Below are 26,963 nucleotides of genomic sequence, written 5' to 3' on the forward strand. Positions count from 1 at the left end.
ATCAAAGGAACAATTATGTGATTTATGAACGACAGACATCAACTTCTGCTTAACTTGTCTTGAATAACTTCTGGTAATAACCCAACACCATTGCAAAATAACCCATATGCCAAAACCTTGAATGTCCTGATGCACTAGCGCCATCTATTGGGGATCCGTTTCTAATCAGGAGTGAAAAGCTGCTATAAAAAGCTGTGAGATGACACACTATGTTGAAACACTAGCAATTGCATACAATATTTTTATTTTTTTTTCAAACAAAGAACGCTGTATACATTTCCCCAAACAACAACAATAACTCAAAATGTATGCCAAGGATGTCAAATTAAAAGTACTTCATGCTCTAAAAAGTTTTTCCATCTTATATGATGCTTCTATGAAATGCGACTATCAAAAATTGGGTTCATCTTGATGTACAACTGCCAGCACATATCTTTTGTAAAAGTACTGTAATAGCTGTAACAACAGTGTCAATATACATTTTCCATGTAGTAACTATAAAGTGATGTTTTTACAATCCCCAAAGCATCGGACATATTTCACTTGACAAACACAGTAGTACAGACTAGTGACATGACAAGAGTCATGTGATTATGCCATCACATTATCTGGACACATACTAGTTGTACACAGTGACAAAATGCAATCGTGTTGTCCAAAAAACACACTTAAAATTTAATACAGCTTCTAGATATCATTGGTGGGTCTGATGTTTAAAGGGATCCTTCACCCAAAAAGGAAAATTCAGGCATCATTTACTCACCTTTGAGGTTGTTTCAAATCTGTATAAATGGTAGTCAAAATCCGTGTTCATCAAGATCAAATATATTTACACAGATTTAAACAACTCAAAGGTGAGTAAATGACAGAATTTTCACTTTTGGGTGAAGTTGCACTTTAAATACGCCACCGCTGGCTACAAAAGCCACCTTCTGACAGTTTTTCGTGAAGCACACTATTTTACTTCTCAAATAATTGGTCTTACGGTTGCCGTTTCCATTTTGCAGACTAACGTTTGGGTTACGTTTTGGAATCTTTGACTCAAAAAAGGCTGAACATGTGACAATGGTGATGTCAACTGAAACATTAGGGTAGAAAACAAATCCACACACTGGTTTGACTCTCATGGCTTCCCCACCCCATTAAACAACCCTGATCTCATTTTAATACAAAAAGACAAATATAAACAAATCAGAGCAGCCACAGTTATTGAAGAGTCAAAGCTTCAGAGACTAAACTCCAGACAAGGAGGAACAGCGAAAAGTGAGAGGATATAACGAAGGAGAAAATAAACCATCAGTCTGTACTGGGCCTGTCTAGGCCCTTGTGTCTTGCTCGATTCATTTGTGCTCTTTTGTTGGGGCGAAGTACAACTCCATAGGCTTGTTAACTTTCCAGTACTTCTCGCTCACCAGCTCCAGGGAGAAGGAACCGTTCAAGACCTACGGGGAGAAAAGGGACATACTGTGTCATCCCGAAGAAATGTGTGTCCGAGGCACATGGTACTGCCAACAATGATGTATCGGATGCATGCAGGTGTCTGACAACATAGAATTTATTATTTTAAATTGTAACATTTTATGATGTGTTATTTGCTTATCTTGTCTTTACATTAATGCTTTTGGCAGACACTTATTCATAGCTACTTAAGGTGCTTTTGGGGCTAGAAATTGTCTCTGGCACACGAAACCAATGACCATCCAGGTGCACTGAGGTTTGGATTTTGGTAAAAAAGAAATCCCCACTAGGTATTCATGTTGATAAACTGTTGATTTACCTTACGATTATAACTGTATCAAACTTACTGTGAACTGGTTGTTGGCTGTGGGAATGTAGATGGTATACTGTTTTTCACTGGCGGCCTCTACATCAATAGGGCTTGACTCTTCGCACTTGCGCAACTCCTCAAGAGCCAGTCTGACTGCCAGATACTTGGAGAGGTGATCCACTGTCGCGTTCCCCGAAGTCTTGATGTACCTGGTCATAAATTTAGATTCAGATTAAACAACAAAACGAACCGAATAAGCTTGACTAAAACATTGACTACTGACAAATGGCAAGTGGAGCCACAACGTGGCCAGCGAATCATTAGAGATCCCCCCACCGTGTCTGTGCGGCATCTTCCTTCTCCATGAGCGTTGGGTGAGGACGAAAAACCAGTTCTATCTCACTGGCCCCATCAAGCGCCATGTCGCCTCCTCCGTTTTCTGTGGCATTGTCCATGTCAAGACCAGAGTCGTCTGAAGTTTTGGTTCGTTTGATGCTGGGCCCAGCCTCTTGGTTACTGTGCACTGATGCGTTACTGCAGTGTGAGCTGTCCCCATTGTCTTCCGCCCCGCTACCATTTTCGATCTGGTGCTTCTTTCCCCGTTGAAGTCTAAAGTGCCCGAGTGGTAAAATGGTGGCAACACAGTTACAAGAGCAAAGAAAAATAAATAAACAAACAAACAAACTATCTAACAATAATAAACAATCTACATTGATTTCTCTCAAGAGACAAAGATTGGCAAAGAATTGTCTTTTAGTGCAGCCAATTAAATTAAATATAGGCAGAGAAATACAAAATTATAGTGTATCCAAATGATCACAAATGATTTGAGACTGTGAAAGCACAAAATAATCTGAACTAAACCTCACACATAGATCAGAAAAAAACATTTTCTATGAGGATAAACACCACATATCTAACCTGTTCATGGCTTGGATCTTAAGGCCTTCTTCAATACTGTGACTGAGCGCCTGTTGGTTGTTGTGCTTGCTGATGCGGGCCAGCACTCTCTCCTGATGGGCCTCGTATTCGTCTCTGCTGGGATAAATCTTACTGATCAGGGCGTCAAAGTTAGGATCTGGACGGAGCGAGCGCTTGGACACCAGTTTCTTCCTGCACGTTGGACACTCCTTATTTCTATGAACCACAGACAATGCAAGTTGAAAAAAGAATATTCAGCTATTCACAGATCACGGATAAAACCAGATTTATAAAATTGTACAATAATATTACAAGTAAACAAATCTTCATAAGCACTGATGACATGAACCAACCCTGATCTGAGAGCTGTGATAATGCAGTCAGCACAGAAGCGGTGCAGGCACTCCTTGGTGGTCATGGTGTTCTTCAGCATATCCAGGCAGATGGGACACATGAGCTCGCTGTGCAAGCTGCGTGGGGACACGGCTATTTCCAGACCATCCGTGATGGCCTCCTAGAGAAGCAGAATAATACAAAAGCTGCCATTTTGGTCCAGGACAAAGCACGAATCCCAACTCTCTCATATACCATCGTAATAAAAAATGTATGTTTTACTTTCGTTTACTAGCTATTAGTAACTTCACTTCTTGTTACTCATTACAACCAATATAGGTGATGTTTTCACACGTGACTTCACGTACCTGGGGTGTTCTCTGTAATTCATAGAGACTGAGCTCCCAGGTCTTGCTGAGGGGTTGAATGCCATTCGTTTGGACTGTCTGTGTCATGCTTATGTATTTATATCCTTCACTTCTGCGATAAAACAGCCAAGAATGTAAAAACAATGTATAAAAAACACATCAAAACATATTCGTATATTATCGGATGTAACGTTAACGTTAAATATAATACGCATGTGTGTGAAATATATGTGAAAGTCAATCTTGGTAGACGACAGGCAACACTGGAAGCATCAAAGAACTTACAATTTCACATACTTTTGTAAATAACGAGGCGAACAGATATAAGCACTGTTATTTGACATCTGGGAGCATTTGTTATGATGTCAGTAACCTAGCGATCGTAAAGCTATTTTATCAGAGAGTTGATCTATAGGATTAAGATCATTCATATTAGTATACAGCTCTTTACTTTACACGTCTTCAAATTTCTACACTTTGGTTGGCTATGATTATCACGCTAACAGCTATTATGGCTGTTTACACCTACAGCCGCTGAGCTTACGGGCTAAAATTAGCTTCAGAAGGCACTTTAACTCTTTGTTACAAAACGAACAACGCACCTGGTCGCACATGAAAAGTGTATTTTAAATGACAATGCATTTCCTTCACAATGTGCACATGTTTAATAATTCCAAATACGACGAGCGGCTGTAAGAGGATTCGGGTGTAAAGCCTTTATCTCCTGCGCTGTCAAGAAAACGCAAAGCAAATTAGCTAATGGCTAGCTCTCGTCCTGCTAATCCAGATGCTGCATTTACGGTCCACGTAAAATCACGTTTTAAAGCGATGTCGGCGTGCTGAACACACATGAAAGCATTTGAGCGAGTGAAACAAACAAGTTCAACCAACGAAAATCACATATTTATGATAAAACGCAGCTGTTTACATACTTACGATTCCGTGTTGTGGACGCTCTCGATTCGTCAGTGCGTTCTCGACAGCTCAATATGGCGGACGATGAGTGCGCAAGGACATGTGGGAAATGCAGTTTGTTTAAAGGAAGAGTTTCATGTCAAATTTAGGCATCGCACACTTGTCGTCGTACTGTTAAAATCCGCTTTTTTCATTCACAAAAAAAGGAGAAGTTAGGTAGAATGTTCAGTCTATTCGCTTTTACTCTTGAGAAAATGTGGTGACTGAGCTGTCAGTCATTTCTCTCAAAATGCTAAGTAAATCATATGCTCATTTTATTTCTGGAAAAAGTATCACCGTTTCATCCCTTAAGCAATCTGCAATAATGTTTTTTGTAACATCGTGTTAAAGGAAAATAAAAAATCATGACGCAGCCAGGGCAAGGAAGCAAACCAGAATTAAAACCAGAATATCGCGCTCACGTAAATATGAATATGGAAACAAAAAGTCAATTATCAAACAGTGTTGTTAAAATAACCTGAAGCACGCTCTTCGGATGTTGGAATCTGCGGAGAGGAGAGGCGGGCGGCGCTGCGCAGTTTAAGGAAGTTTGAGATGCGCGAGTCAGCTTATTTGCGCGCTCGTCGTTATCTGACGGTCAACATTGTCGCTGCTCTTCACCAACGGATCGGATTAACGGGAAAACGCATCGGCTCGAGATCGCTGTGACAATCGATTCTGTACAATGGGAGCATCCTCCAGCCTTTTGGACGAGAGTAAAATAATCTACGTAAGAGGTAAAACGATATTTATTTTCAATACTGCACATAACATATGCTTACGCCAGACATAGGGGTTGCTGCGTTGTTACGTTTGCTTGCGAGACTATTAATTCAGTTGAATGGGTTCAATTGTATATTTCTGATTTCGGCATACAGAACCAAATATTGCGTTTTAAAGCCAAATTTAGATTATTACCACATTTATAATAAACCAAGACAACCTATTGTAAGACATTCAACGCATAATTGAAAAACAGACTTGAGGTGAAAATGTCATCCGTGTAGGTTGCCGTTTCTTGCAGTAGGCTACACACCCACTCACTCACTCACTCACTCACTCACTCACTCACTCACTCACTCACTCACTCACTCACTCACTCACTCACTCACTCACTCACTCACTCACTCACTCACCCACCTCACTCACTCAGCCATCCATCCATCCCGCACACCCACCCACCCAAAAAACTCACTATGGAATCAGGCTTGCACCCACCTCCACCTCCACCACACCCATTACCTCACCATCAACATAAACCAAATTGCTGAATGTCATGCAATATCTCATATTAATAAGCCATGCCTAATTTACATTATACCTATTAATAAAACAGCTCAGATCACACTATTGTCTTTTTAGTCTAATGTATAGCCTAATTATAAAGTGAACTGTTGTTTGTAATAGTAATAAACAATTTCATAATGTCTGTTAGCCAGTTAGTAAGCACAGAGACTGCAAAGTTTGTCCATTAAGTCTACCGCCCTTTTCAGAGCTCTCTGAATCATTGATACACTGTCTGCCAGTGTGTATACATAAGTCTGTGTGTATGTGATTTCACTGGATTGTCACACATTCTGAGCACATGGTGCAGAGAATTGGTTTCCTTCCCCCTGATGGGGAGCACAGCTGGTCCTGCATAATGGGGATTGTTTTGCTCTTATTTCATCTGGCCAACAGTGAGCAGGAAGTCTTGGACCAGAGTGGAAACTCATTCACTTCTCTTTATTGTTCAGTGTTTCAACCTCTTTTGTATTTAGTTCCATTGATTGCTGTAATGTGAATACTGAATGCTTTCATTTTGGAATTGCAGTCATATTATTTTGTACGTATGTATGGTGTTGTATTGTGTTTTGATCAGAGCAGGATGACACATTAATTACAATAGCTGACATTGTTGCATGACATCACATTTGTGTGGTTCGCCAGTTATTAGCAGAATAAGCATCTTGAGATCTACAGAATGGGCTTCAGTCTCGGAGTGAATAACGCCCTTGTGCTGCAAAAACTCAAGTTATTTGCCACGTCCTCTTCGCTTTTTTAGGACCTGGCATGTATTTGTACAAGGCTGTCCAATGTATACACATGCAGGTTAAATGAGGACTCAGATCACTCCAGGGGTCTACTGTTATTAACTAGCTGCATGTTAAATAACATATGTCTTCTGTCCCATAACACTTTAGCTCAGGCAGTAATTGGTTTGAAATGTTTAGTTCATGTCACAAACAATCATTCTGTTAGAGTTCAAAGCGTAAAAAATAGTCATAAAGCAGTATAGTGCTGTACATAACAAACAGTCAAATGGAAAGCAACATATAAAAGTGCACAGAATGTGTCCTTAATTATAAAAATGCACCACTCCCGTTTCCTAAGCCCCTCAGATGATGTCATGTTTTTGGCACTAACTAGGATTGATTTGACTTAGAGGGCTAAAAAGTGATCATCACCAAAACTTTATGATCTTGTTTGTTGCGTCATATAAAAATCAACAGCATAATACGTCTATTTTCAACGTTTAAATTATGTTAGGCTATACAAAATAATAAACTTTTCCTCCTTTCTTGGGACTTATGTCTAGTCACAGTTGTTCATCACATTGCTGATGTTCAGTACTGCATGACTGTGATATTGCTTTTATTAAAGTGTTCTACAACCAATATGTTTATAATAAAGCAATAAGCCCCAAGAAGCCGTGGGTTACAGTGCATTTTATAACAGCTAAGGGGCGTTGTTAGGCACGACGCGAAGCGGAGTGCCTAAAACCCCCTTAGCTGTTATAAAATGCACTGTAACCCACGGCTTCGCGGGGCTTATTGCTTTTATAAAACGGTTAATCCATATGCATAGTAAAGTTTCATGAAGTAAAACACAACAAATATTATGTAATTATTTTAATAGAAATTCATTCTTCCGCCAAACAAAGTAGTTCCTCAGAAACAGGTGCGGCTGCCAAGCAACACAGACGCAGCAAAGAACACAATGAATAATGTGCTTAAAGCCTGTGGTGTTTATCTATTAACATTAACATGTATCTATTTTTATACATGAACAGTGTTTAAAGTCAATAAAAATACGTGTAACAAAGATCCATAAAAGGAAGGAAGGAGACGGGAACCGGCGAACATAAACTAACTTTTAATTAATAAAATCAAACGTAAATACACATAACACAAACGTAACATTTCCGGTCCCGGTCCTCTCTACTTCCTCCCGGTTTCGGCACCACTGTAACAACGTTCCATAAAAGGAAGGAAGGAGACGGGAACCGGCGAACATAAACTAACTTTTAATTAATAAATAAACTCAAACTACCACATAAAATCCAGGCCTGTTCCTCTCTCACTGATGGTCCGATCGTTCGTCCTTTAATTAAAACTCCACAATCCCCTCCGTGATGCGAGACCGTCGCACGTACAGCTGACGCTCGTAAACACTCACGCACCGGCCTCACATCCCGACTCTCGTCCCGCCTACCTCACTACAAAACCTCTTTCATCACACCAGGACTGAAAACAACGAACAGAGCACATAGTCTGTTTATGAGTATTCACCTCATTTCTAGACTTCTAGACTTCAATTTCTCTTTCATTAATTTCAGCGTGTCGTATTTGTTATTGGTCTAATTTGTCTGTCATTTCAATCTCTTCACAAAATCGGACATTTTGAAAATTATTTCGCTGTACGTAGCAAGAGTGGCGCAGTGATTCTAGGTAATGCGGTCAGCCGTTATAAATCGGGGTATTATATAACGGCTTAGCTCTCCGCTCAACCAATCAGAATCAAGGACCAGAACTGACCGTTTTATAAGTATCAGTATTTAACCACATTGATAAATTGGAAACACTTTGTTTTCCAGAGAGGTGATTCATTCCAACAGCTAGTATTCAGATCATTTTGACAGAGGTTATTGGATAGATACTTTGTTTTGAAGCTGATGTGGTCAGACAGGCATGACAGACGATTTATCCCCCAAAAGCATGCTTTACAATAGCTCCACTACTTGTAATCTGATGGACTCTGCACACTTATGAACACAATTCTGTACCCAGTGAGGTATTTTGGCACCTTGCTGAGGTGTCCTGTTAAACCTTCGCAGATGTCTCTGAAAGGAATCAGATGACACAATCTTTCCCTGTTCTTCAGCTGATCTATGTGCTCCTGGCCGGTCCCTTCTTATTCCAAGCTAACATATTGGCTGTTTGAAGATAGTTGTGCAAATCTACAATATGGATCCACTGTTGTTGGTCCACATGGGTCATGCTGCTTTTGTCAATTTCTCACCATGTGAAAACCCAACATGTGGGAGTTGGATGTGTATGGATTTCCATGACAGACACAGACACTTTTCCCCCTTTCCATTTGGTGGGGTTTAACATTTTTCAGCTTTCCCCATTTGTTTAAAACAGTGTCCAAACATCCTGAAGACATGCAGATTGCCTTATCTCTGTCTTTATTCCAAACATTCCTACGCACATTGCAGGACGTTCCTCACAAATTAAGTGCAGGAGAAGAGAGTGGCAGGATTAAACGGTTCAGTGTATTTAAAGGCAATAAATAAACCATGGCATTAAAAATGTTGGTTTGATCCATGAGTTTTACATTTTATAAAAACAATGAGTTCCGCACAAATTAAACTTTCCATCACTGTGGTTGCCAGGGTATTGCTATGGGGTGATAATGTGTTCTAATCTGTTTTCAGTGGGTTGCTATGCTGTTCTGGATGATATTCTGGGTCTGTAGATATGACCTGGGTCCATCTTTCAATGTGTATAATATAAAGTGTGATCCATATAGCCAAAATGGTATGGGATGAGAAAGGTGTTTGGGGTTCAGAAAAACGTTCATCATTTCAGTGTTTTTGCTATTGGGAGTAGAATCGGTGAGAGAATCAAGATAGTTTGATGACATGGGAGTGAGAGTTTTATTCTGGGATCTCATCCCAAACCTCTTTAGAATAACACTGTGGCACAAAATTGAAGGCTAACACCCTCTGACTGATTTATTTTATTATTTTAGTTGCATATGAACACACATACACACACAACTGCACATTAGATATTTGTGTCACTATTAGGCCCTCAACTGACACTATTGTTTTTGGTCTGTGACTTATTATTTGGCGATAATAAAATATGACTTTAGGGACCTGTGCTATACAGTGAGTATATGATCACTAGTGAAAACCATTGTTAAATGTTTTTTAATCCTAATGAATTATATTAACATCCTTAAACATATTCCACAGAGTTCCACATGTTTGTGCAAAACTTGATTATCCGTGTTGTCTTAGCTTGATCTGAAAATGTTCCCGAAACAGTGTTGTGCTTGAGTTGAAGCTTAGAAATCTAACCTTTTGTACTGTAAACCAAAATGGTAAATGACACAAACTTGCATATATGGAGACCTAGAGGCTGAAATAATGATTTATTTACTTTTTGTCAATGTCCAGGTTTGAAGTAGATTTTAGAATCCATGAATTTCAGTCTGGTTTGTCGTACTAAGTAAGCAGCTTACCGCATTATAGTTTGGATTCCTATGAATCATAGATTACAAAAAACTTCCTCATGAACCCATGCTGACAAAATAAAGTAGCTTCCCTAGAAATTTGCAAACCACTCACTACTCTCAGCTGGTCTTCCAAACCACTGGACTTGTAACTCTGTCCTGCTTTTAAATGACTAGAGACAAGTGTTCCCAGTAAAACACAATAATGCAAGACAAACGGTGAACAGACTATTAAAGAAACTGTTTCTCAAGCTCATTAAATTATATTTAAGGCACACTGGTGGAAGAAAATAGGCAGCTGTTTTCTATTCTTCGGTAGAACTGCTTCTCAAAATATTGTGGTTATTTTATATCAAGTGTGCGCATTAGCCCAATGCAAATACAAGATATATAAATTATCATCGTACGGTGTTTTTATCTGTTAGTTGTTAAGAGGCAAAATCTGCTACATAAATGTCATGTTTGGCAGTGTCTTAGACAGTGTTTAACATATTTAAGTAAAGGAGAGTCACTTGATTTCACAGCTGCCTCGGAAGTTTGCAGTGCTCGGGGTAGCAGGAAATGACCTCACTCCACAAATAACACATACCACCGACTTAACACTTTGTTCTATAATTTGACTGTTGAAAAAAAAGCTGTAGATCCAAAAACAGTTACCAATTCCAAGAGAAAGACGTTTCCCACCAAAAGAATATGATGTCGTCTCAGATCGTAGTTTGGGTCTTCCTCGTGTTTCCTGCATCAAAGGGAAACAAGCACAGAGAAGGAGGGCAAAGGGACATATAAAACAACAAAACCAAACTCCCTGAGCCCATCTTTAGTCAGGCTATCTGTGTTCAGGGGGAAACTGGACAATTTAAAGCCTTGTTTGTGTGCAGGGGGATTTAAAACCAGAACTATATTACAGATGTGCAGAAAACGCAAGGGAAACCTGTCTGAGACCCACAAGTCTGCTTAACTCATTTGACTATCATGTGTCCTCTTCACTGTTTTTATCATGTGTCCTCTTCACTGATTTGTCTCTTTCTATACTTTATGTAGCAAAGGGGCATTAACATGATTACACAGCTGCTCTTCATGAAGAAAATTGAATATAATGCTGAATTATGTACATATTAGATTCAAAAATGACTTTTGCAACTTCAACCGGGCATCTGCTTTTTCTCTCTATCCTCTTGAAGGTTGAGAGATTATCTACATCAACACATCCTGCAATCACATTCAAGCCTGTATTAGGCATAAATTATATTCAGTTATACCAATTACAAAGAAAGGCTCGCTGCCATACAGAGATGCCACCATCAGTACGGCTTGAAAGCTCTTAATCTTAATAAACCAGCAATTCTGTGCAAGATGAAAGGAGCCAGAGCAACATACTTTGTCATGACTTCCTGAACACTGTGGGGTGGGTACTGTACAGTATGTCTTGCTGAAAACATTTAGTTTCAGTGTTGTCTATTTTTGTGCACATTTGTGGCAGTGTTGTTGGTTAAATACAATTGATAAAAATCCCACAAATAGGTTGATTTCAGTTGTGTTGCACAAGCTATACTATTTTCAGGGATAGGAGGTATCTGGGGTTATGTGTCTTAGAATATCGAATTTACTGAGTTTGGCTGAATTTACAACAGGAAATCATTATCTCATCTCTCTGTCTGTCCTCCTCAGAGCAGTTGTCTAAACTTTAAATCACTTAGATCAGTAAAGCACCTTTAAAAATGATTTTGACCCACAGTCACGGAAGTTCTATGATACAATAATATACGAAAGTTATACTGAAAAAAGACAATTATTCGAAACCTGGAAGACGTTATGGGACTTACTGAACTTCACATAATGATGAAGATGCATCTCAGACTCAACACATTGTGATGCATCGATTGTAAAATCAGTGCAGTACGATGCGAGTTTTGTTGTTGTTACTATGCAGTAATATAGCCTCACCAGACATTACAAATTGGTGTCAAAGTGAATAGGTCAAATAACTGGAAGATGGGATGGTGGAGGAAGCCTTAGAGTTCAAGAACGAATGGAAGATTATATTATGTAATAATTGTATCGCACGCAGGTTTATGAAGCTGTTGTGCGCATTTTTTTTTTATCCTGTGTCATTGGGAATGTGCAGTGTAAATGATGTCTGTAGCCAATTATAGCTCCATCAAGAGAATCAGCATACTTCGCCATTTTTTTCCTGGGCAGGGAAGAATATTTCCAAAGAAATTCAAAGGATATTTTCCCTTAGACCTGGAAATTGGGAACCATGCCTAAGAGTTTTTGGGTTGTGCAATGGAATCGGATAAAAATGGACATGTTATTTTGGCGGTGTGTTGGAATGATAAAGCGCTGACTTGAATGTTATCTTAATGTGTGATATACTGTATAAAGAATATAATACTATACTATATATAGTAGTTTACCAGCATGGACAGTGTGGGACACGTTACAAATTTGCTTGTTATAACAAAGAAATATCTCATTATTTATTCACTATCATAAGAAGATTTTCAAAATGGTTTTGTGTTGAGACAATGAAAGTCAATGGGGGAAATGTTATTTGATGACCAGCTTTCTTCAAAATGTATTTCGTTTTGCAGAAGAAAATCATTCAGGGACACTAAATGATGAAATAATATTTTTGGGTGAAAATATTAGGTGTCTTCGCCTAATCTTCAGGCGTGATTGTTTGATCATTTTCAACCAATCATACCTGGTAGGTAGAGACAGAGCATGTTATTTGAAAGGAATATTGCTTTAGAATGATTTAAGAACAATGATCTTTAATTGGCATATTGTACATACAAAACTCAGAAATTCCTTGAGATGACTGCAATGTTTATCTTGTAGTTTATTATGTTTGCTCTCAATGCATAGGTATGTACAGGTAGTGGCTGTTGGTAGAGCTTACAGTACAAGATCATGGTTTAAATGTCCAGAAAACACACATATACTATAAATTAAACCTTTACATTGAATAGAGATAAATCTGTTTCAAATGTTTGCAGGCCGGACAGAAGCTGAGCTGAAGAATTTCAGTCCCCATTACCGGAGACAGAGTTGTGTTGCCTTCTTTTCCCATCTTAAGGATGAGGTGGAGCAGCACCGTCAGGCCCATTTGCTCAAACAGAAGGTGAGACCACGGTTGACAGCATCTACAGTACCAATGCGGTTGTTTTGTGTACATCCACCCAAACTCAACCATTTTTTGCGCTTATGATGTCAGTGTTCTCTCTCATAAACCCGCAAGTAACTGCCAAACTCAAATATATGTTCATAAGCCACAGGAAATTGCTGTATTTAGCAACCTGATTCATTTGGTTGCAGAGTGTGCCAAGTTACTGCATAAGAGTTATTATGTGACATGCATTTTTTTGTCACTTTCGACTCATTCAACACATTTTCAGTTTTACGCAAAAATTCAATGCATTTCTCTAAATTTACGAAAGCCTTGCAGAGATTATTTTCCTTTGATATTATTAGACAGAATTAGAAGATTTATTTAAACAAACATTAAATGGTTTAAAACATCAAGAATATAATGCATATTTCTCTCTAGAGCTATTATCCAGTATGAACATAGGACTCCCTTTATGAGGTGTTTGTGGTGTTAACATGGTTGTCCTCTGATATTTTGTGTTTCTTAATAATATGAGCACAGTAAACCCAAAATCATAAATGGAATGTTATAAATTCGGTTATTGACACATTACTGTTACATCTCACTTCACAGGAGTCTCTGCAGGCCTCAGAGGTCCTGTACAAGGACAGCATGGTTCACTTTAATGACAACAGAAAGTGGAAAGAGAGATTTGTTGTGGTCCGTACCGACTACAGTTTGGAGCTACACGATAGCCTTGAGGTCCTCATCCTTAATCATTTAAAAAATAGCCACTGTGATAGAATACATCTATGCTAATATCCCTATCCCTATCCTACTCCATAAATCCAGACATTTACAAAGGGTGCCCCAGCACGCCACAAACTGATGACAACAGGGGGCACTGTTTTGACTTCAGAGGAGGAATACAATACCGTCATTGACAAAGATTTCCCTGATCCTAATGGTGAGTTTGAGATTAGATTTATGTCTTGCATAGTCAATGGCATCGTTCTTATTTGAATACATTTTGCTTGTTTTTTAGGATCTAAGGAAGACTCTTCCGTTCCTATGGTGGTGGTTCCTGGTCCTCTTCCAGTGTACCTGAGACTTCCTTACAGACAAGACTTGTACTTTTGCTTTCAGCAGGAAGAAAAGAGGGCCCGCTTCGTCTCAATCCTGAACGACTGCATTCGTCATCAGAACCAAGGTAAACACAGAGCACTCAAAACCAGAGAGATGCTGAGACAGGGGTTACAAGGGAAGGTTCTCCCAAATATAAAAATGCGGTGATCATTTATTCACCCTCATGTTGTTCAAACCCTGTTTATGACTCTTTATGGAACACAAATTAAGATATTTTGAGAAATGTCTTAGTGTAGATGTCCATATAATGGAAGTCAATGGGGGCCTATATTGTTTGGATACCAACGTTCTTCACAATATCTTCTTTTGTGTTCTGAAGAAGAAAGAAAGTCATGCAGGTTTGGAATGGCATAAGGGTGTGTAAATAATGGTAAATAATTATGTAAATAATTTTTGGATGAACTGTCCCTTTAAGGTCATGACATCTGTAATTTAAAAGGGGTAGTTCACATAAATGACGAAGAATGTAAGACATTTTTTAGCAAGTTTTTCTTTTTCCATAGAGAAGATTTGATGTACACTCAATGTAAAAGTACAAGTTTTAGTCAGGTTATTTTCTGACTAATACATCCACCCAAACTCAACCATGAACACTTCTCCATCTTAGTAGAGTGACTTTTCAGAGAATACCTCAAGCCATGTGTGGCAACCACTGTTCCCCCATCAGTTTTCTACTGTTTTTATTCAGTGGTCATGGTGATACACTTATAATATCCAGTATTGCTAAGCTGTCTTCCTGTGTGCGGTGAAGGCCTCATGTGCTTGCCACTTAGTGGTCACACGACATTTGCAGAGCTGAAGCTATCACACCTTTCACACTGCCTAAAGATATTGTTGTTACTATTCCAACATTAAAAATAACCAGACTTTTATATTTTCATTTATATAGAACCATTTCTTTTTCTTCCAATATGCTTTTTGTTCTTTGTTCTTCTGTGTCGCTCATGTGACCATCAATTTCGTATGTTATGCCGTAGATCTAACAACATGTTTTTCTCTTCTCTTTCGTAATGTCTTTGCAGATTATCTCAAGAGTATGACATATGAAGTGCAGGCTTTCCTAAAGGCAATTCACTTCTACAGACAGGAGAAAGGGCATTATGAATCATGGGATATGCTGGTGGGCACTGAATGTCAGGTGGGCTTTTTTTCCATTTGTCACTATATTACTCAGAAGCAAGTGCGAGACCAGAATTTTAGAATGGCCCTGTTCCCATATTTCGATTGACAGATGAGTCACATCTCTGTCTAAAGCAACCACACAATACAGTTGTGTGATTAAAGTGGTTGTCATACAATAGTGTGCTCAGTCGAAGCCCAGTGGAATCTGAGTGTTGACAGAGTCGGTGTCGGTGATTTAGGGTTGCCATGCGGTTAAAGGGATAGATAGTGTACCAAAAAGTGAAACTTCTGTCATCATTCACCCATAATCACCCTCAAGTTGTTACAACATTGTATAAACTTCTTTGATCCTTTAACATCCTTTTTGAGGCTTATTGCTCACTATCATGACATGCTTGGTTGGTTTGTAGGTGTAAATACATTTTATTTTGCGCACGAATTGTACTATAGAAAAAGAGCAGAAAAATATGAAAGCCATGTAGAATTATTTCCACATTTACGTCCATACGAGTTAATTGTATAGACTTTAAATAATAGTGCTGTAGCACAAGTCTTCTCGATTATAGATTTGTGCAAAACTTAAGCGATATTTTCCAAATGTTGATTAAAAAATATTTCCATTAAATGTATTATTTTGTTTCTTCTCGCGATAAGTCATTCTGGCCATACTTCTACTGTGATAAAAGAATGAAGAGAAGTGTCTATATTTCTTTATTTTCACATTACCATATCATACAATATATTACTTAATAAGACACATAACTGGATCCATGTCCATAACATAAAGCAGCGCAGGATGACTTATGTGACAACAAATATCAATGTCTAATCCGGGCAAAAATACAGTAATAGTAATATTTGCCTTTGTAAGAACTACAATTTATTTAATATGATGTTCCTGACTCCAAAATCCCCATTGTTATTGGGTGTTTTTCCATCAAATCTTGAGATCAGACAGGGTCTTACAGGATGTCCTGAAGCCAATCAAGGAAACACCTCTGGCTTCCTTTAACTATTGTGAGGTCTCACATTCAACCCTAATTTGGTAGAAAATGTGTTGTTGTTATAGGAAACTGAAAACAAAGTATGTGATGGCCTATGTCCATGCAATTTTGCCAAAACCAATCCAGACAGGATGATCAGCAACTCAGATTACGTCTGTTTAAAGGAATCGTTCTCCACAAATTGAAATCCTGTCATCATTGACTCACCCTTATGTCATTCCAAACCTGTGTGTCAATAGCATGTGGATCTTTTGTGTCCGTGACTCAAGCCTGTGTCATTACTTCTCTGTGCATTTACTGTGACTCCAGCTTTCCCACAGACCAAAATGACTCTCTCTCTCTCTCTCTCTCTCTCTCTCTCTCTCTCTCTCTCTCTCTCTCTCTCTCTCTCTCTCTCTCTCTCTTCTATGTGCAGGTGTTGGCTAACCTGGTGATGGAGGAGCTGCTGCCCTCTCTGCAAACAGAGCTGTTGCCCAAGCTGAAGGGGAAGAAGACTGAGAGGAAGAGGGTGTGGTTAGTGGTCAGTGACATCACCATACTCCACACACTATTCTTCGCTTCTACAACATCTCAAGCTCTTTACTTTGAAACGACGTGCGTTGTGCAACTTTTGAATTCTTACTTTCGGTTCATAAAGACTAACCTAACCTAGTGGGCCTTTACCCTACAAATGTAGTTTTATTTCTGGTCTCCACATTCAACACATTAGCTGTTTTATAACATGAAAACTTAATTCTTCCTCCATGGCCTGTGATAGCTGGGTACAGCAGAGGTTGCTACTTTATAAAGGGCTTTTTGCTGAAGACAAAGGTAGCTCTGTGTTCATGATGGAGTGGGTTTATGTTACCACATTTAGGATGTGAATGTGATGTTTTTATTTTCTGTTTTTCCTCGCTTGTTTAGACAGTGGAAGCGACTTATGATATTGTGAAAGAACAGCTGCAAGAGGGACTTGAGAATTTGAAAAAGGAGTGCGGAGACGCTACCAGACAACAGGAGGCAATCATCCGCTCAGACATGGACCAGATCATCAACTCACAGACTTTCCTAGAAACTAAACTGCAAGGTATATATAAACAATATGTCCATATAGTGAGTCAGGTCTATATATTTAATGTTTAAGTCCCATTAATGAAACCATAAAGTGTTGGATAATAAAGGGTAAATTGTTTCTGGCTTTTTCTGAAGGGAATTTTGTTTTCGAAGGGGCTGTTTGTATTTTTTGGAGGATCTATTAACTGAAATTTGATATAATGTAGGCCTACATCACAATGTCTTCATAAAGACCATCAAAAGAGATGTATAAAGACCTTACATAATGAAGCGTTATGTTTTTATTACCTTAGAATAAACTACTATCTACATATACTGCAGCTGTGCTTCGAAGGGGAGGAGTGGAGTGAGCCGTTGGTTGCAATTCACAACCTCAGCGCTAGATGCCGCTAAAATGCTCCTTTAAAAATATCTAATTTTTCTGTTTTTTTAAAGCTTTGGTATCAGATCCAGCCATGAAATACTGTTCAGAGAGCGTGGCCCCATACCTGGTTTCCATCCTTGAGGAGCTGATGGGACCGGTCAACACAGGCTTCCAGGCCGTGAGGTTGTTCCTGGAGGATGAGCTGACCCGGGTCTGCAAAGATTTCCCGCAGGGCGGAGGCACAGAGGAGTTTCAGAAAGTAAGAGAGTGCACATTTACAAATACATTCCATTGCAAAATAAACATTTATTTGCTGATTTTACTGCCAAGGCTACATTGTGCAACACTTCAGAACAACATTTTGCCTTGGAGAGGAAAATGAAACGTTGGAGCTGACATTAGATCATGTCGGAATATCAATCATCTGAGCTCATAAATGACCTCTTGGTTGTCTTGATATCGCATGACTGTCTTGGTATTTCCAGGCTCTGCAGCTGGTTGGGCGTGACCGGCTGGATGACTGTTACCAGCATGTGAACGTCCTGAAAGAGCAGCTCCAGGAACTCCGCAACCGCTTCAAGTTCTCCAACTCGATGCGGGTTGTGCACTACACACAGAACCAAATGCAGCAGGTGAGGCATAGAAAGATTTAGCATTTTAGTGCTTAGAAATGATACACTTGATGAGACTTGTACAGTAGATATTGTTTTGTCATGGGACCTTCAGCGGTCGTCTTGGTTAAATGTAGTGATAACATAAATGGTCAGTTCTTGGTTTGACCAACCTTTTGTCGGCAGATGACATCATCTTGAAGTACTTGAATATACAACTGTGAAATACGAAAGAAACCACAGTAGTTTGACCCTTAATATGCATTTCTGCATGTATTGCGGCCGTTCCAGTCCAGTGTCTGTTGAATTCCAACAAAAGCAAACCTCAAAAATTACATCGTAACCCAACAGCAATGTGAAAGGCAGAGACGGCCAAGATGCATTTTTTGTTTTCAATAGTTTTTTCCTAAAATACATGTGAAACATTAGTACTGTGTTCTTAAACATGAACATGAAGTATTCAAGAGCTTCAAACATTGCATGTTTTTGTTACTTTAACCAGCTTGTCCCATTTTCTTCAAATTAATGCAAATAAAAACTTTTAAATAGTTTTCTAGTAGTTCAGCAAAATAATTTTGGAGTGGTCTCTTAATTATTTTCCACGGCTGTACTGTATATAAATGTAGTCTTTTGTTTCATATCTGCTCTGTTTAGCTGATGGAAAATGCGTTATTCACATTTGAACTGCTGGTTGAAACTGGATTAAAGGACAAACCTGACAAACAGGCCTCACTCATGGAAAAAGCAAAGCTGCGTGTTCTCAAGGTAAGGTCTGGCCGCAGTACAAAGCAACACACACATAATCTTGACAATAGTAATAACTGCAATAAATGTCACATAAGCATTATGGTAACTTTTTTGTGTTTATCTCCTTTAGCAATTTGACTATGACAGCAGCACAGTAAGAAAGAATATATTTCAGGATGCCCTGGTTGATATCACTCTGCCTGCCATCAGAAGAAATTTAGCCGCTTGCTGCAAAACGGTATGCACCATTCAACAAGTTAACAGATACGAGAGTTATTTAAACAGAGGTTTAAAACTATGTTTTCATATTAGTAACGCAATAGTTAAATTGTGCTGTTTACAGTTTAATCCTGTTAGAGAAGTTGATGAAAACATTTCTTTGCTCATTTTGTAGGAGCTTTCGAATTTCGAACAATTCATCTTTGCAGACTACACAAACTTCATTCAAGTGGAAAATGTCTATGAGAATATATTACTCAACATTTTAAATAATGACGTTAACAAAGGTAAGCTGTATTAGCTGTATTAGAGAGATAACCATTGTAAATTTAGGATACTAATGTGAAAATATTCATCTTTTTCCACACAGTGGTGAAAGAGGCGGCCAGCCTAAAGAAGAACAACCTGTTTGTTGACAGTACTGACCTGCACTGTGTTAGTCAGAGCAGCCTGACTGACAGCCGGACTCCGCCCATCTCCGCTCCATCCAGCCCGCCTGTAGTACCGGCCTCTGTTGCTCTCGCTCAACAGGCGGAACACAAACCAAGCTCTGCTATAAGAGACACTATCCTCGAGGAGACCGGACCAAAATCAGTCACACCTTCAATAACCATTACAGTGTCTTCTCCAGAATCTGAGGAACCCACAGCGCCAGTTGAAACGGTTCAACCAGATGTTCTATCAACATCACCTGATAGCGAAACTCATTTTCCAGAGATCTCCTCTTCCCCTGATACCATCACACGAGACATATCCGTGACTGAAGCAGTGTCATCCACATCTGATGTTCCTACAACACCCGCATCTGCAGATTTATCTTCTTCAGGACCACAGGAACCTTTGTCTGACAAACCAGGATGTTCCTCTTCGTCTAAGAGTTCTGACCAATCGGTTTATCTCAACTCAATAGCTGCAGGAAGTCATGTTCCTCCTGCTCTTGAATCAGAGGATATTGAGGTTCCTCTGTGTGCTAGTGATTTAGCAGACGAAGAGAGCAAAGATACAAGTCAGGCTGTAATCGAAGAAGCATGCATTCACCACGTCCAAGCTGACGTTACAATGGAGATCAATGCTGAAGTTCTGCCAGACCTGGACCACATAGTCACTCCAGAAAACACCAGCACTTGCAATGAGACCACTGTGGATAACTTCGACTGTGTTGTAGTGCCCTCTGGTGAAGAGAAGAATGTAAATGTAGAGGAAGACATCCCACATATCTCTGTTATTTGTGACTCTGTTCCTGATGCGCCAGTAGAGGACGCTGTTGCTTTAACATCGGAGTTGAACCACAGCATCACTGCTGTGTGCACAGATGCACCAGAGGCAGAAGAAACAGCTGACAGTGTGAAGGCCATCAAAGATCTGATCATGGAGGTCATTGAAGTAGAGGACGAAGTGAGACCTCACGTTGAAAATTAGTGGTGAATTGTTTTTCCCTAACAAGAAAGACTATAGCGCGTGCGTCTTTGTATAATGTTTTTTACTTGCAGCAGTATTTTAATTATTTGTGCACCCGGTTTGACATGAACTTTCATAAATAATTGACTAATATTAACCAAGTGCCTATGTAAGCTGTATTTAAACAGTCCTTGTAAACACTGCATTTTGTATTATATTGAAAGCAAAAGTTTTTTAGCATTTTTTTATTTTGTGTTTGCAGTTTTGTTTAAATATTGTGAGGCCAAAAGTGCTATATTTGAAGAATAAACATTTACGTTTCAGACGCTTTTATCCAAAGCGACTTAAATAGCATCGTCCTACACATTTGTTTGTGCAAGTATGTGCAAACCCCTGGGATCGAACCCACGACATTGGCATTGTTAGCGCCACTCTCTTACCACTGAGCTACAGGAAAGCAGTAAACGAACTTTTTAGGTACACAAAAATGTTTTGGAGAGCAGACTTATTTCTTTAACGTACTAAACATACATGTAGAGCAAGTAAATAATTATTTTGTACTATTCTGTATTTAAGTGTTAAATTTAAGCTTTTATAAAAATACTGTCATTTATCACTAAACGTCTGTCAAATAAATTTGCTACAAAGTAAAGTTCATCAGTGCATCTTTTTTATTTCTACTATTTGCAGTTAAGGACAATTCCCTCTATTAAATGAAATGAACAGGATCATTATAGCAGCAAGGGGCGACATCGTAGGAGGCACCTTTTGTGTCTGGAAATACAGAGATGTCCTGAATTTCATTGTGATAAATTAAAATGAACAAACATACAGTACTGTAAAAGAAAACAAATGAATACAGGCAGGCCAGCAACATATGGATTGACAACATACAGGAACATAGTTACATAAAGTACATAATAATTATAAAAATTGTATTTATATACTCAAACACATTTTTAAACTCTGGACATATTTAGGTAGTGAATTTATAAATATTTCTAAGGAGTAATGCCCACTCATATAATACTTGACAGAAACTAAGTACATAACACATGACAAGTACTGCGACACATTTTTTAAAAGTTGTATATGCAATCCAGTTTAGCAGTTAAGGTATTATGTAATTTTTGATAAATCACTAGCTAAGGGATCATAATCCCACAAATTCGAATAGGATTCTGTAAGTGTTAGTTGGTCATACAATTGTTTCAGTGCTGATAAAGTTGGTTTGGTATTAATGTAGTAAATTTACAGATTGATCTACTAAAGTGCACTACCAGTAAAAAAACAGCTATTCTGAAACTAAAATGTAACCGGAGCATGCAGCAGAATTATACCCTGTATGTGACTAGAGTGCAGTTCTGAAGTCAGTTTTCATTTACATTTTCATAACGCTTAACAGACAAATAAAGCACTTTCCAATAGAAATGTCATGATTTATCCTCCTATGTATATTTATCTGTTAAGCATCATGTAATGTAGGCTGACTAATGTTATAACATTTTAACAAGATGGGGACTCTTCATTTAAATGCACTACAGGGGTGGGCTCACATTCTGTTGGTATAGAGTGTTCGAATTTGTTCCCCATGCAAGGACATTAGAATGCAGTTGTAGCAAACAAGGAGATGGAGTTAACACAGCGGCTCTGTCTGGAGGATCAGTACCCATGGAAGAACGGCTCGTCCGGACGAAAGCCGTAGGCAGTGGCAGGACGTCCATCGGCTCCATTACTGAGAAAAACACAAACTTAAATTCATAATCTTTATAATCTGTCACCAACTTGTTGTTGTCTAAGTATCCTGTTTAGAGAGTGTTTAGGTGAATAGAGCATACAGTAAGGAATGTACCAATTCAGTATATACTGAACAAAAAAAAAAATCACAGATATGAAATGTATACATTTCCATCTCATATAACATGAAAACTCCAGATTTACTTTTATTATAAAAGATATATTCACAGCCATATTAACATTACTACCGTATGGTATACATTTTCTGAATGTTTTAAGCAATAATGTACACTTAAAATGATCATGAATAATGAAGACAAATGATGTAAATAGTCCTTTAAAGGGACAGTTCACCCAAATATTCTGTCATCATTTACTCACGCTCGTAAATGATGAGAAAACTTTCATTTTGGGTGAACTGTTCCTTTAGGAAACACTATTATGTATGTTGCACAGTACATAACAAGTTCAATGCTTAAGCATGTTATGCCTATAACATCTGACCACTTCTACATCATGTCAAAAGACAAATAATTTATTTTATAAAATATTTAGGCGGTGCTCAACAATATGACTTAAAAAGTCTCTAAATATGAGACACCTTTTTTAAATGACAGCAAAAAAGAGAAAGCCAGAAGCAAAACAATGAAACATGTATTAGGTCAGGTCATTTCAGCGATTATTCGCCTAAAACAGTAGAGGTGTGAAATGACATCATTATTGCACCCAGCAAACATTTCAGTCTTTCAAGGTGCTAACATTCAAGAAAATTTTGTTATTCAAGACACAAATTGGCTGTTGGCTCCCTCTCTCTCTTTTCCTTGCACAAAGCGGTTCAAGCCTACGACCTTAAAATTACGAGCTGTTTTCTTTGCCCACATAACATTGTGTTGTTTTTAGCCTCATATGACCTTCAGTAATCAAATACAGCAAGCCATTCTTAGCACCCTGACTCTCACACGCTCCGCTGGCTAAAATATGTGTTTTTCCAATTGGCCTGTCAGATCTGTAAAGCTGAATCTGAGCAGCAGGTAAGAGGGAATCATGCTTTGGGGGTCTACAACTCCACAGTGTAGGTGAATATTCCCTCCGCTCTTACCCTTTCTTCCCAGGTGCGCACTAAATTCTATAGATTGAAATACATGCTTTCAGAACCCTGTATAATCTTGAGAAAACCTTGTTTATTGCTATAAGAATTTATAGCTGCGACTTACTGTATGAGCAGTTTCATTTCTTCACATTAGCATCACTTAATGAAACGCAGAAAGACAAAACAAACTCAGTGTTATCTACACAAACTTAATATGAATTGAATTTTTTACCGAAAGTATTGACTAGATCAAACTAAAATTATTCTCTATCACTGTATTCCAAACTCATTTCTATTCCAAATTAAGCATTTTACATATGAAAACTATATAAATTGTATACTAAAAATAATGAAACTTTACTACAATACTAAACACTATAATCCGATTAAATTAAAGATCATATTCCGACCGCCCCTAAAATTCTCAAAACCCATACTTCAACACCATTGGTCTTGCACCATAAGACCCCAAAAAATTACTCATCATTTTACATCCTGTGGTACTCCAAAGCAAAGTGACCTGTCTGGCGATCCGTAGCGAGCGCATTCCTTTCCAATTATGAGCCAGTCTCTCACCTCTTTCTCCACAGGGCTTCAAAACAGAGCAATAAAAGCTGAGTGGAGGTGAGATTGACAGCTCATAGCGAGTCAGGTCAGCCCTGACATGCTGGGGGGCGCGTGGGGGATACAAGCAAGGGTGCCTGTAAAGAAGGCCCCTTTTAACCAGACATTGTTTCATAGCTCAGAGGAGTGTTTGCACAGGAAACGGGTCTCTGCGCTTTCATAAAAGGACGTTTCTTCAAATTATTTCCTCAAGTTGTTCTCCAGCCTTTGCTTTGATCTTTTATTCCCGTCACTTCTCTGGTTACGTGGCCCTATCTTGGCTGTCTCAAATCAACAACACCCCCCTTTTCTTTCTTTGCCTGATTGTGTTATTCTCCGAGGTCCCTGAGGCTTTAGCGACAGCCCCACACAGCTTATTTGTCTGATGCGAGTGTGATGTGCACACGAAAAGACATGCACACAGAGAAAGGTTTCCTCTGGGCCGTCAGTGTCTCGAATTGACCAGATTTAGCAGATTTTACACCTCATCTCATCTGTCTTCATTCTCAGCCTCACTTACGCGAGTGTAAACAACATCCACAGAAACCTCACTGGATTACTCCAGTTAATCAAATACCTGTCTTAGGTTGGCACGCAAAGTCTCACCACTCCACAAGGCCCGTGTTGGCACACATCGTTTCACATCATCTCAGTAAAGACCGGGACTCAATTTGATTATTATGGTAACCTCTGTCACTCAGAGCTGCCCACTCAAATTAAACCATTCATCCCGGGACCCTAACCTTGCCCCAACCCTCGGTGTATATTTGAAATGTATCGCTTTACAAAGAGCCGCCAGAGCACTCGCTCGCCCCTCCATCTGGACCCACGCCCCTATCCTCACCCACATGACAGGCTAGCGGGACTCAACCGCACACCCGTCAGTCCGCAAAGTGCCCAAATCCTCACCCAGCCAAAACAAACAGGCAGAGTGCATTCTCTGTGCAAAGTACACAGATTATAATAAACAAGTCTAGTGAAAACTCTCTCATCAAGCATGTACAATCAGCACAAGTTTAGACTACGTGACTATCAGAGCCACATATCAAATACAAGCCATGGATCCGTTTCCTAAAGGAGAACTGAAATGTGATTTCATCTGTATGTATGTGCGTGTTTGTAGTGGAATTTGCACAATATATTTGGCTGCGTGGGACTTGAAAGGTATGTTTATTTTATATAGTGCCACTGAGAAGCTAAGACATAGCCGTTTTTTGCCTGTAACTCGGCCGGTTCATCCTCTAGGCCCCAATGTTCTTATGGTGAAAATATTATTTTCAATAACAAAACGGACAATTCAATAAAATGCAACTTACTAAAGTGGTCTTCAACTTTGGTCTAACATAATTAAAAAAATGTTACTACTATTCCCCTTGCATTTATACACATGCGGATGCAGCAGAGCACACATGCTCATGCTCGCTGTTTTGTAATGGGCAAATCTGACCTGCAAATTACAACATGACACCATTTAGAAGATAGATACATCACAGTGTGACCTTTTTCAGTTGGAGGAAATAATAAGGAACAGTTTAATTTTGTACAATACAGTTTTAAAATAATAAAATACATTTACGTGTGGGTGCCAATGGACAGGGCCCTGTGTAAAATTTCACATTCTGAAAGCATATTGTGCACTGATAATGTGAAAATGGCCAGTCATACGTAATATGTAAACTTCAGAAAAAGCCATTTATCATTTTCCGAAATGACAAAAAATCCTCAATGTCAAAAAGGATAGTTCATCCAAATAGAAAAATTCTTTCATCATTTACTCACGCTCAAGTTCTATTCCAAGTTCAAGTGCTATTTCGAAGAATGTGGGAAACTAACTCGTTTTGGGGCACCACTGACTACTATAGTATTTTTCCCTATTATGATAGTCAATAGTGCCCCAGAACTGTTTTGCTGTGAGTTATGTTCAGGAGAACAACAAAATGTATACAAGTCTGGAACAACCTGTGTGTGACTAAATTATGACAGAATTTAATTTCCCACACGTTGAAATGACCGGTTAATGGTGGCTTGACAGGTGAGAACTAAAGTAGACCGAAGACGAAAGCCATTCGTGCTTCAGTGGGGGTCTTTACATTGAAGTTTTACTTATCTTTACCAGCCTTACATAATGACTGGACAAATCTGAGATAATAAATTACACAAATATAGTAAAATATTTGCTATTTTTAATGTGAAATTAATAAACAAAGCCAATTCAAGAGCTAATGAGGGTTACACAGGCTCACTCACCAGCTGTTGAAGTCTCCGTTCTGAGCGTGAAACTGGTTGTAGAATTCTGGACTGATGCCTGGCTCAGGGGGCATCATACCGTCTGTAGAAACACACACACACGTAGACACAGCTTATACAGAACAAACAAACGTATGAGACAGCGGCCCAGCAGAGCCACTTCCTCTCAGCAGCCATTCTCATTTATCTTCTTGACAACCTCTCGCTATGACGAGCCTTTGATGACACCTCAACTCAACAAGAAATCAGGCCAAAATACAGTATCACAGCTCGGGTGGAAAATTGGACATATCTAAATTGAAGGTTTTCGCTTTCAATAACTGTCAAGTTGTGGCACAGGATGCCAATCAACTCATGTTAGCAGACAAGAAAACATTGGCTGTCTTCTGTGGCTGTCTTTAGGCGGGTTCAGAGATTACCCTACGAGTAGATTGGCATGCGTGCGGTTTTGGTTGCATCTGGTGTGGTGGCAGGGTCACGAACCTGTGCTGTAGAAGAGATCGGGCTGCTCCAGGGCGTCAGGGTCGTCGCCGTACAGGTAGGGCTCTGTGTCCTCCATTTGTCGGCTCTCAACCATCTCCAGCCACTGAGAGTTGTGCCAGCGAAACTTCTCGCTCTGGATCTTCTTGCCCCACTCTTCATCATACTCCTTTACAGAACACATACAAACACACATAAA

General features: G+C 39.1%; 3 protein-coding genes across 8 annotated transcripts in view; 1 reads left to right on the forward strand and 2 right to left on the reverse strand.

Moving 5' to 3' along the window:
* Window positions 1-4,937, reverse strand: rnf2 (ring finger protein 2). Of its 6 annotated transcripts, none has more exons than XR_013786468.1 (8): window positions 4,327-4,434; window positions 3,391-3,502; window positions 3,043-3,203; window positions 2,690-2,905; window positions 2,105-2,377; window positions 1,806-1,977; window positions 879-1,442; window positions 207-763 (listed from the first exon to the last, which is right to left on the reverse strand). XR_013786468.1 is itself a non-coding variant. In XM_079453566.1 (7 exons), the coding sequence occupies exons 2-7, from the start codon at window positions 3,475-3,477 to the stop codon at window positions 1,341-1,343; spliced, it is 1,011 nt and encodes a 336-aa protein (XP_079309692.1). In that variant the 5' UTR covers window positions 3,478-3,502; window positions 4,323-4,393; the 3' UTR covers window positions 1-1,340. The 6 variants fall into 6 exon arrangements, 3 of the variants coding, with proteins under 3 accessions (XP_079309692.1, XP_079309691.1, XP_079309693.1); XR_013786469.1 differs by having other exon boundaries at window positions 215-763; window positions 4,323-4,393; XR_013786470.1 differs by lacking the exon at window positions 4,327-4,434 and adding an exon at window positions 3,993-4,292 and having other exon boundaries at window positions 217-763.
* Window positions 4,874-21,263, forward strand: niban1b (niban apoptosis regulator 1b). The gene is given in 16 exon segments (XM_079453564.1): window positions 4,874-4,920; window positions 4,923-4,986; window positions 4,989-5,081; window positions 12,852-12,976; window positions 13,577-13,705; window positions 13,796-13,910; window positions 13,989-14,153; window positions 15,112-15,227; window positions 16,631-16,735; window positions 17,119-17,281; window positions 17,704-17,891; window positions 18,118-18,264; window positions 18,898-19,008; window positions 19,121-19,228; window positions 19,385-19,496; window positions 19,580-21,263. Coding segments are annotated over 16 exon segments (2,811 nt in total). The 5' UTR covers window positions 4,874-4,899; the 3' UTR covers window positions 20,629-21,263.
* kifap3b (kinesin-associated protein 3b) overlaps window positions 21,257-26,963 on the reverse strand; it is a 21,136-nt gene continuing 15,429 nt past the window's right edge. Inside the window, exons 18-20 of the mRNA XM_079453563.1 lie at window positions 26,768-26,933; window positions 26,285-26,366; window positions 21,257-22,342 (exon numbers count right to left, since the gene is read on the reverse strand). Of these exons, the coding sequence (XP_079309689.1) occupies window positions 22,270-22,342; window positions 26,285-26,366; window positions 26,768-26,933 (321 nt within the window). The 3' untranslated portion in view covers window positions 21,257-22,269. The remainder of the gene's footprint in view (window positions 22,343-26,284; window positions 26,367-26,767; window positions 26,934-26,963) is intronic.

The sequence above is a fragment of the Barbatula barbatula genome (genome assembly GCF_947034865.1).
Source record: "Barbatula barbatula genome assembly, chromosome: 3".
NCBI lineage: Eukaryota > Metazoa > Chordata > Actinopteri > Cypriniformes > Nemacheilidae > Barbatula > Barbatula barbatula.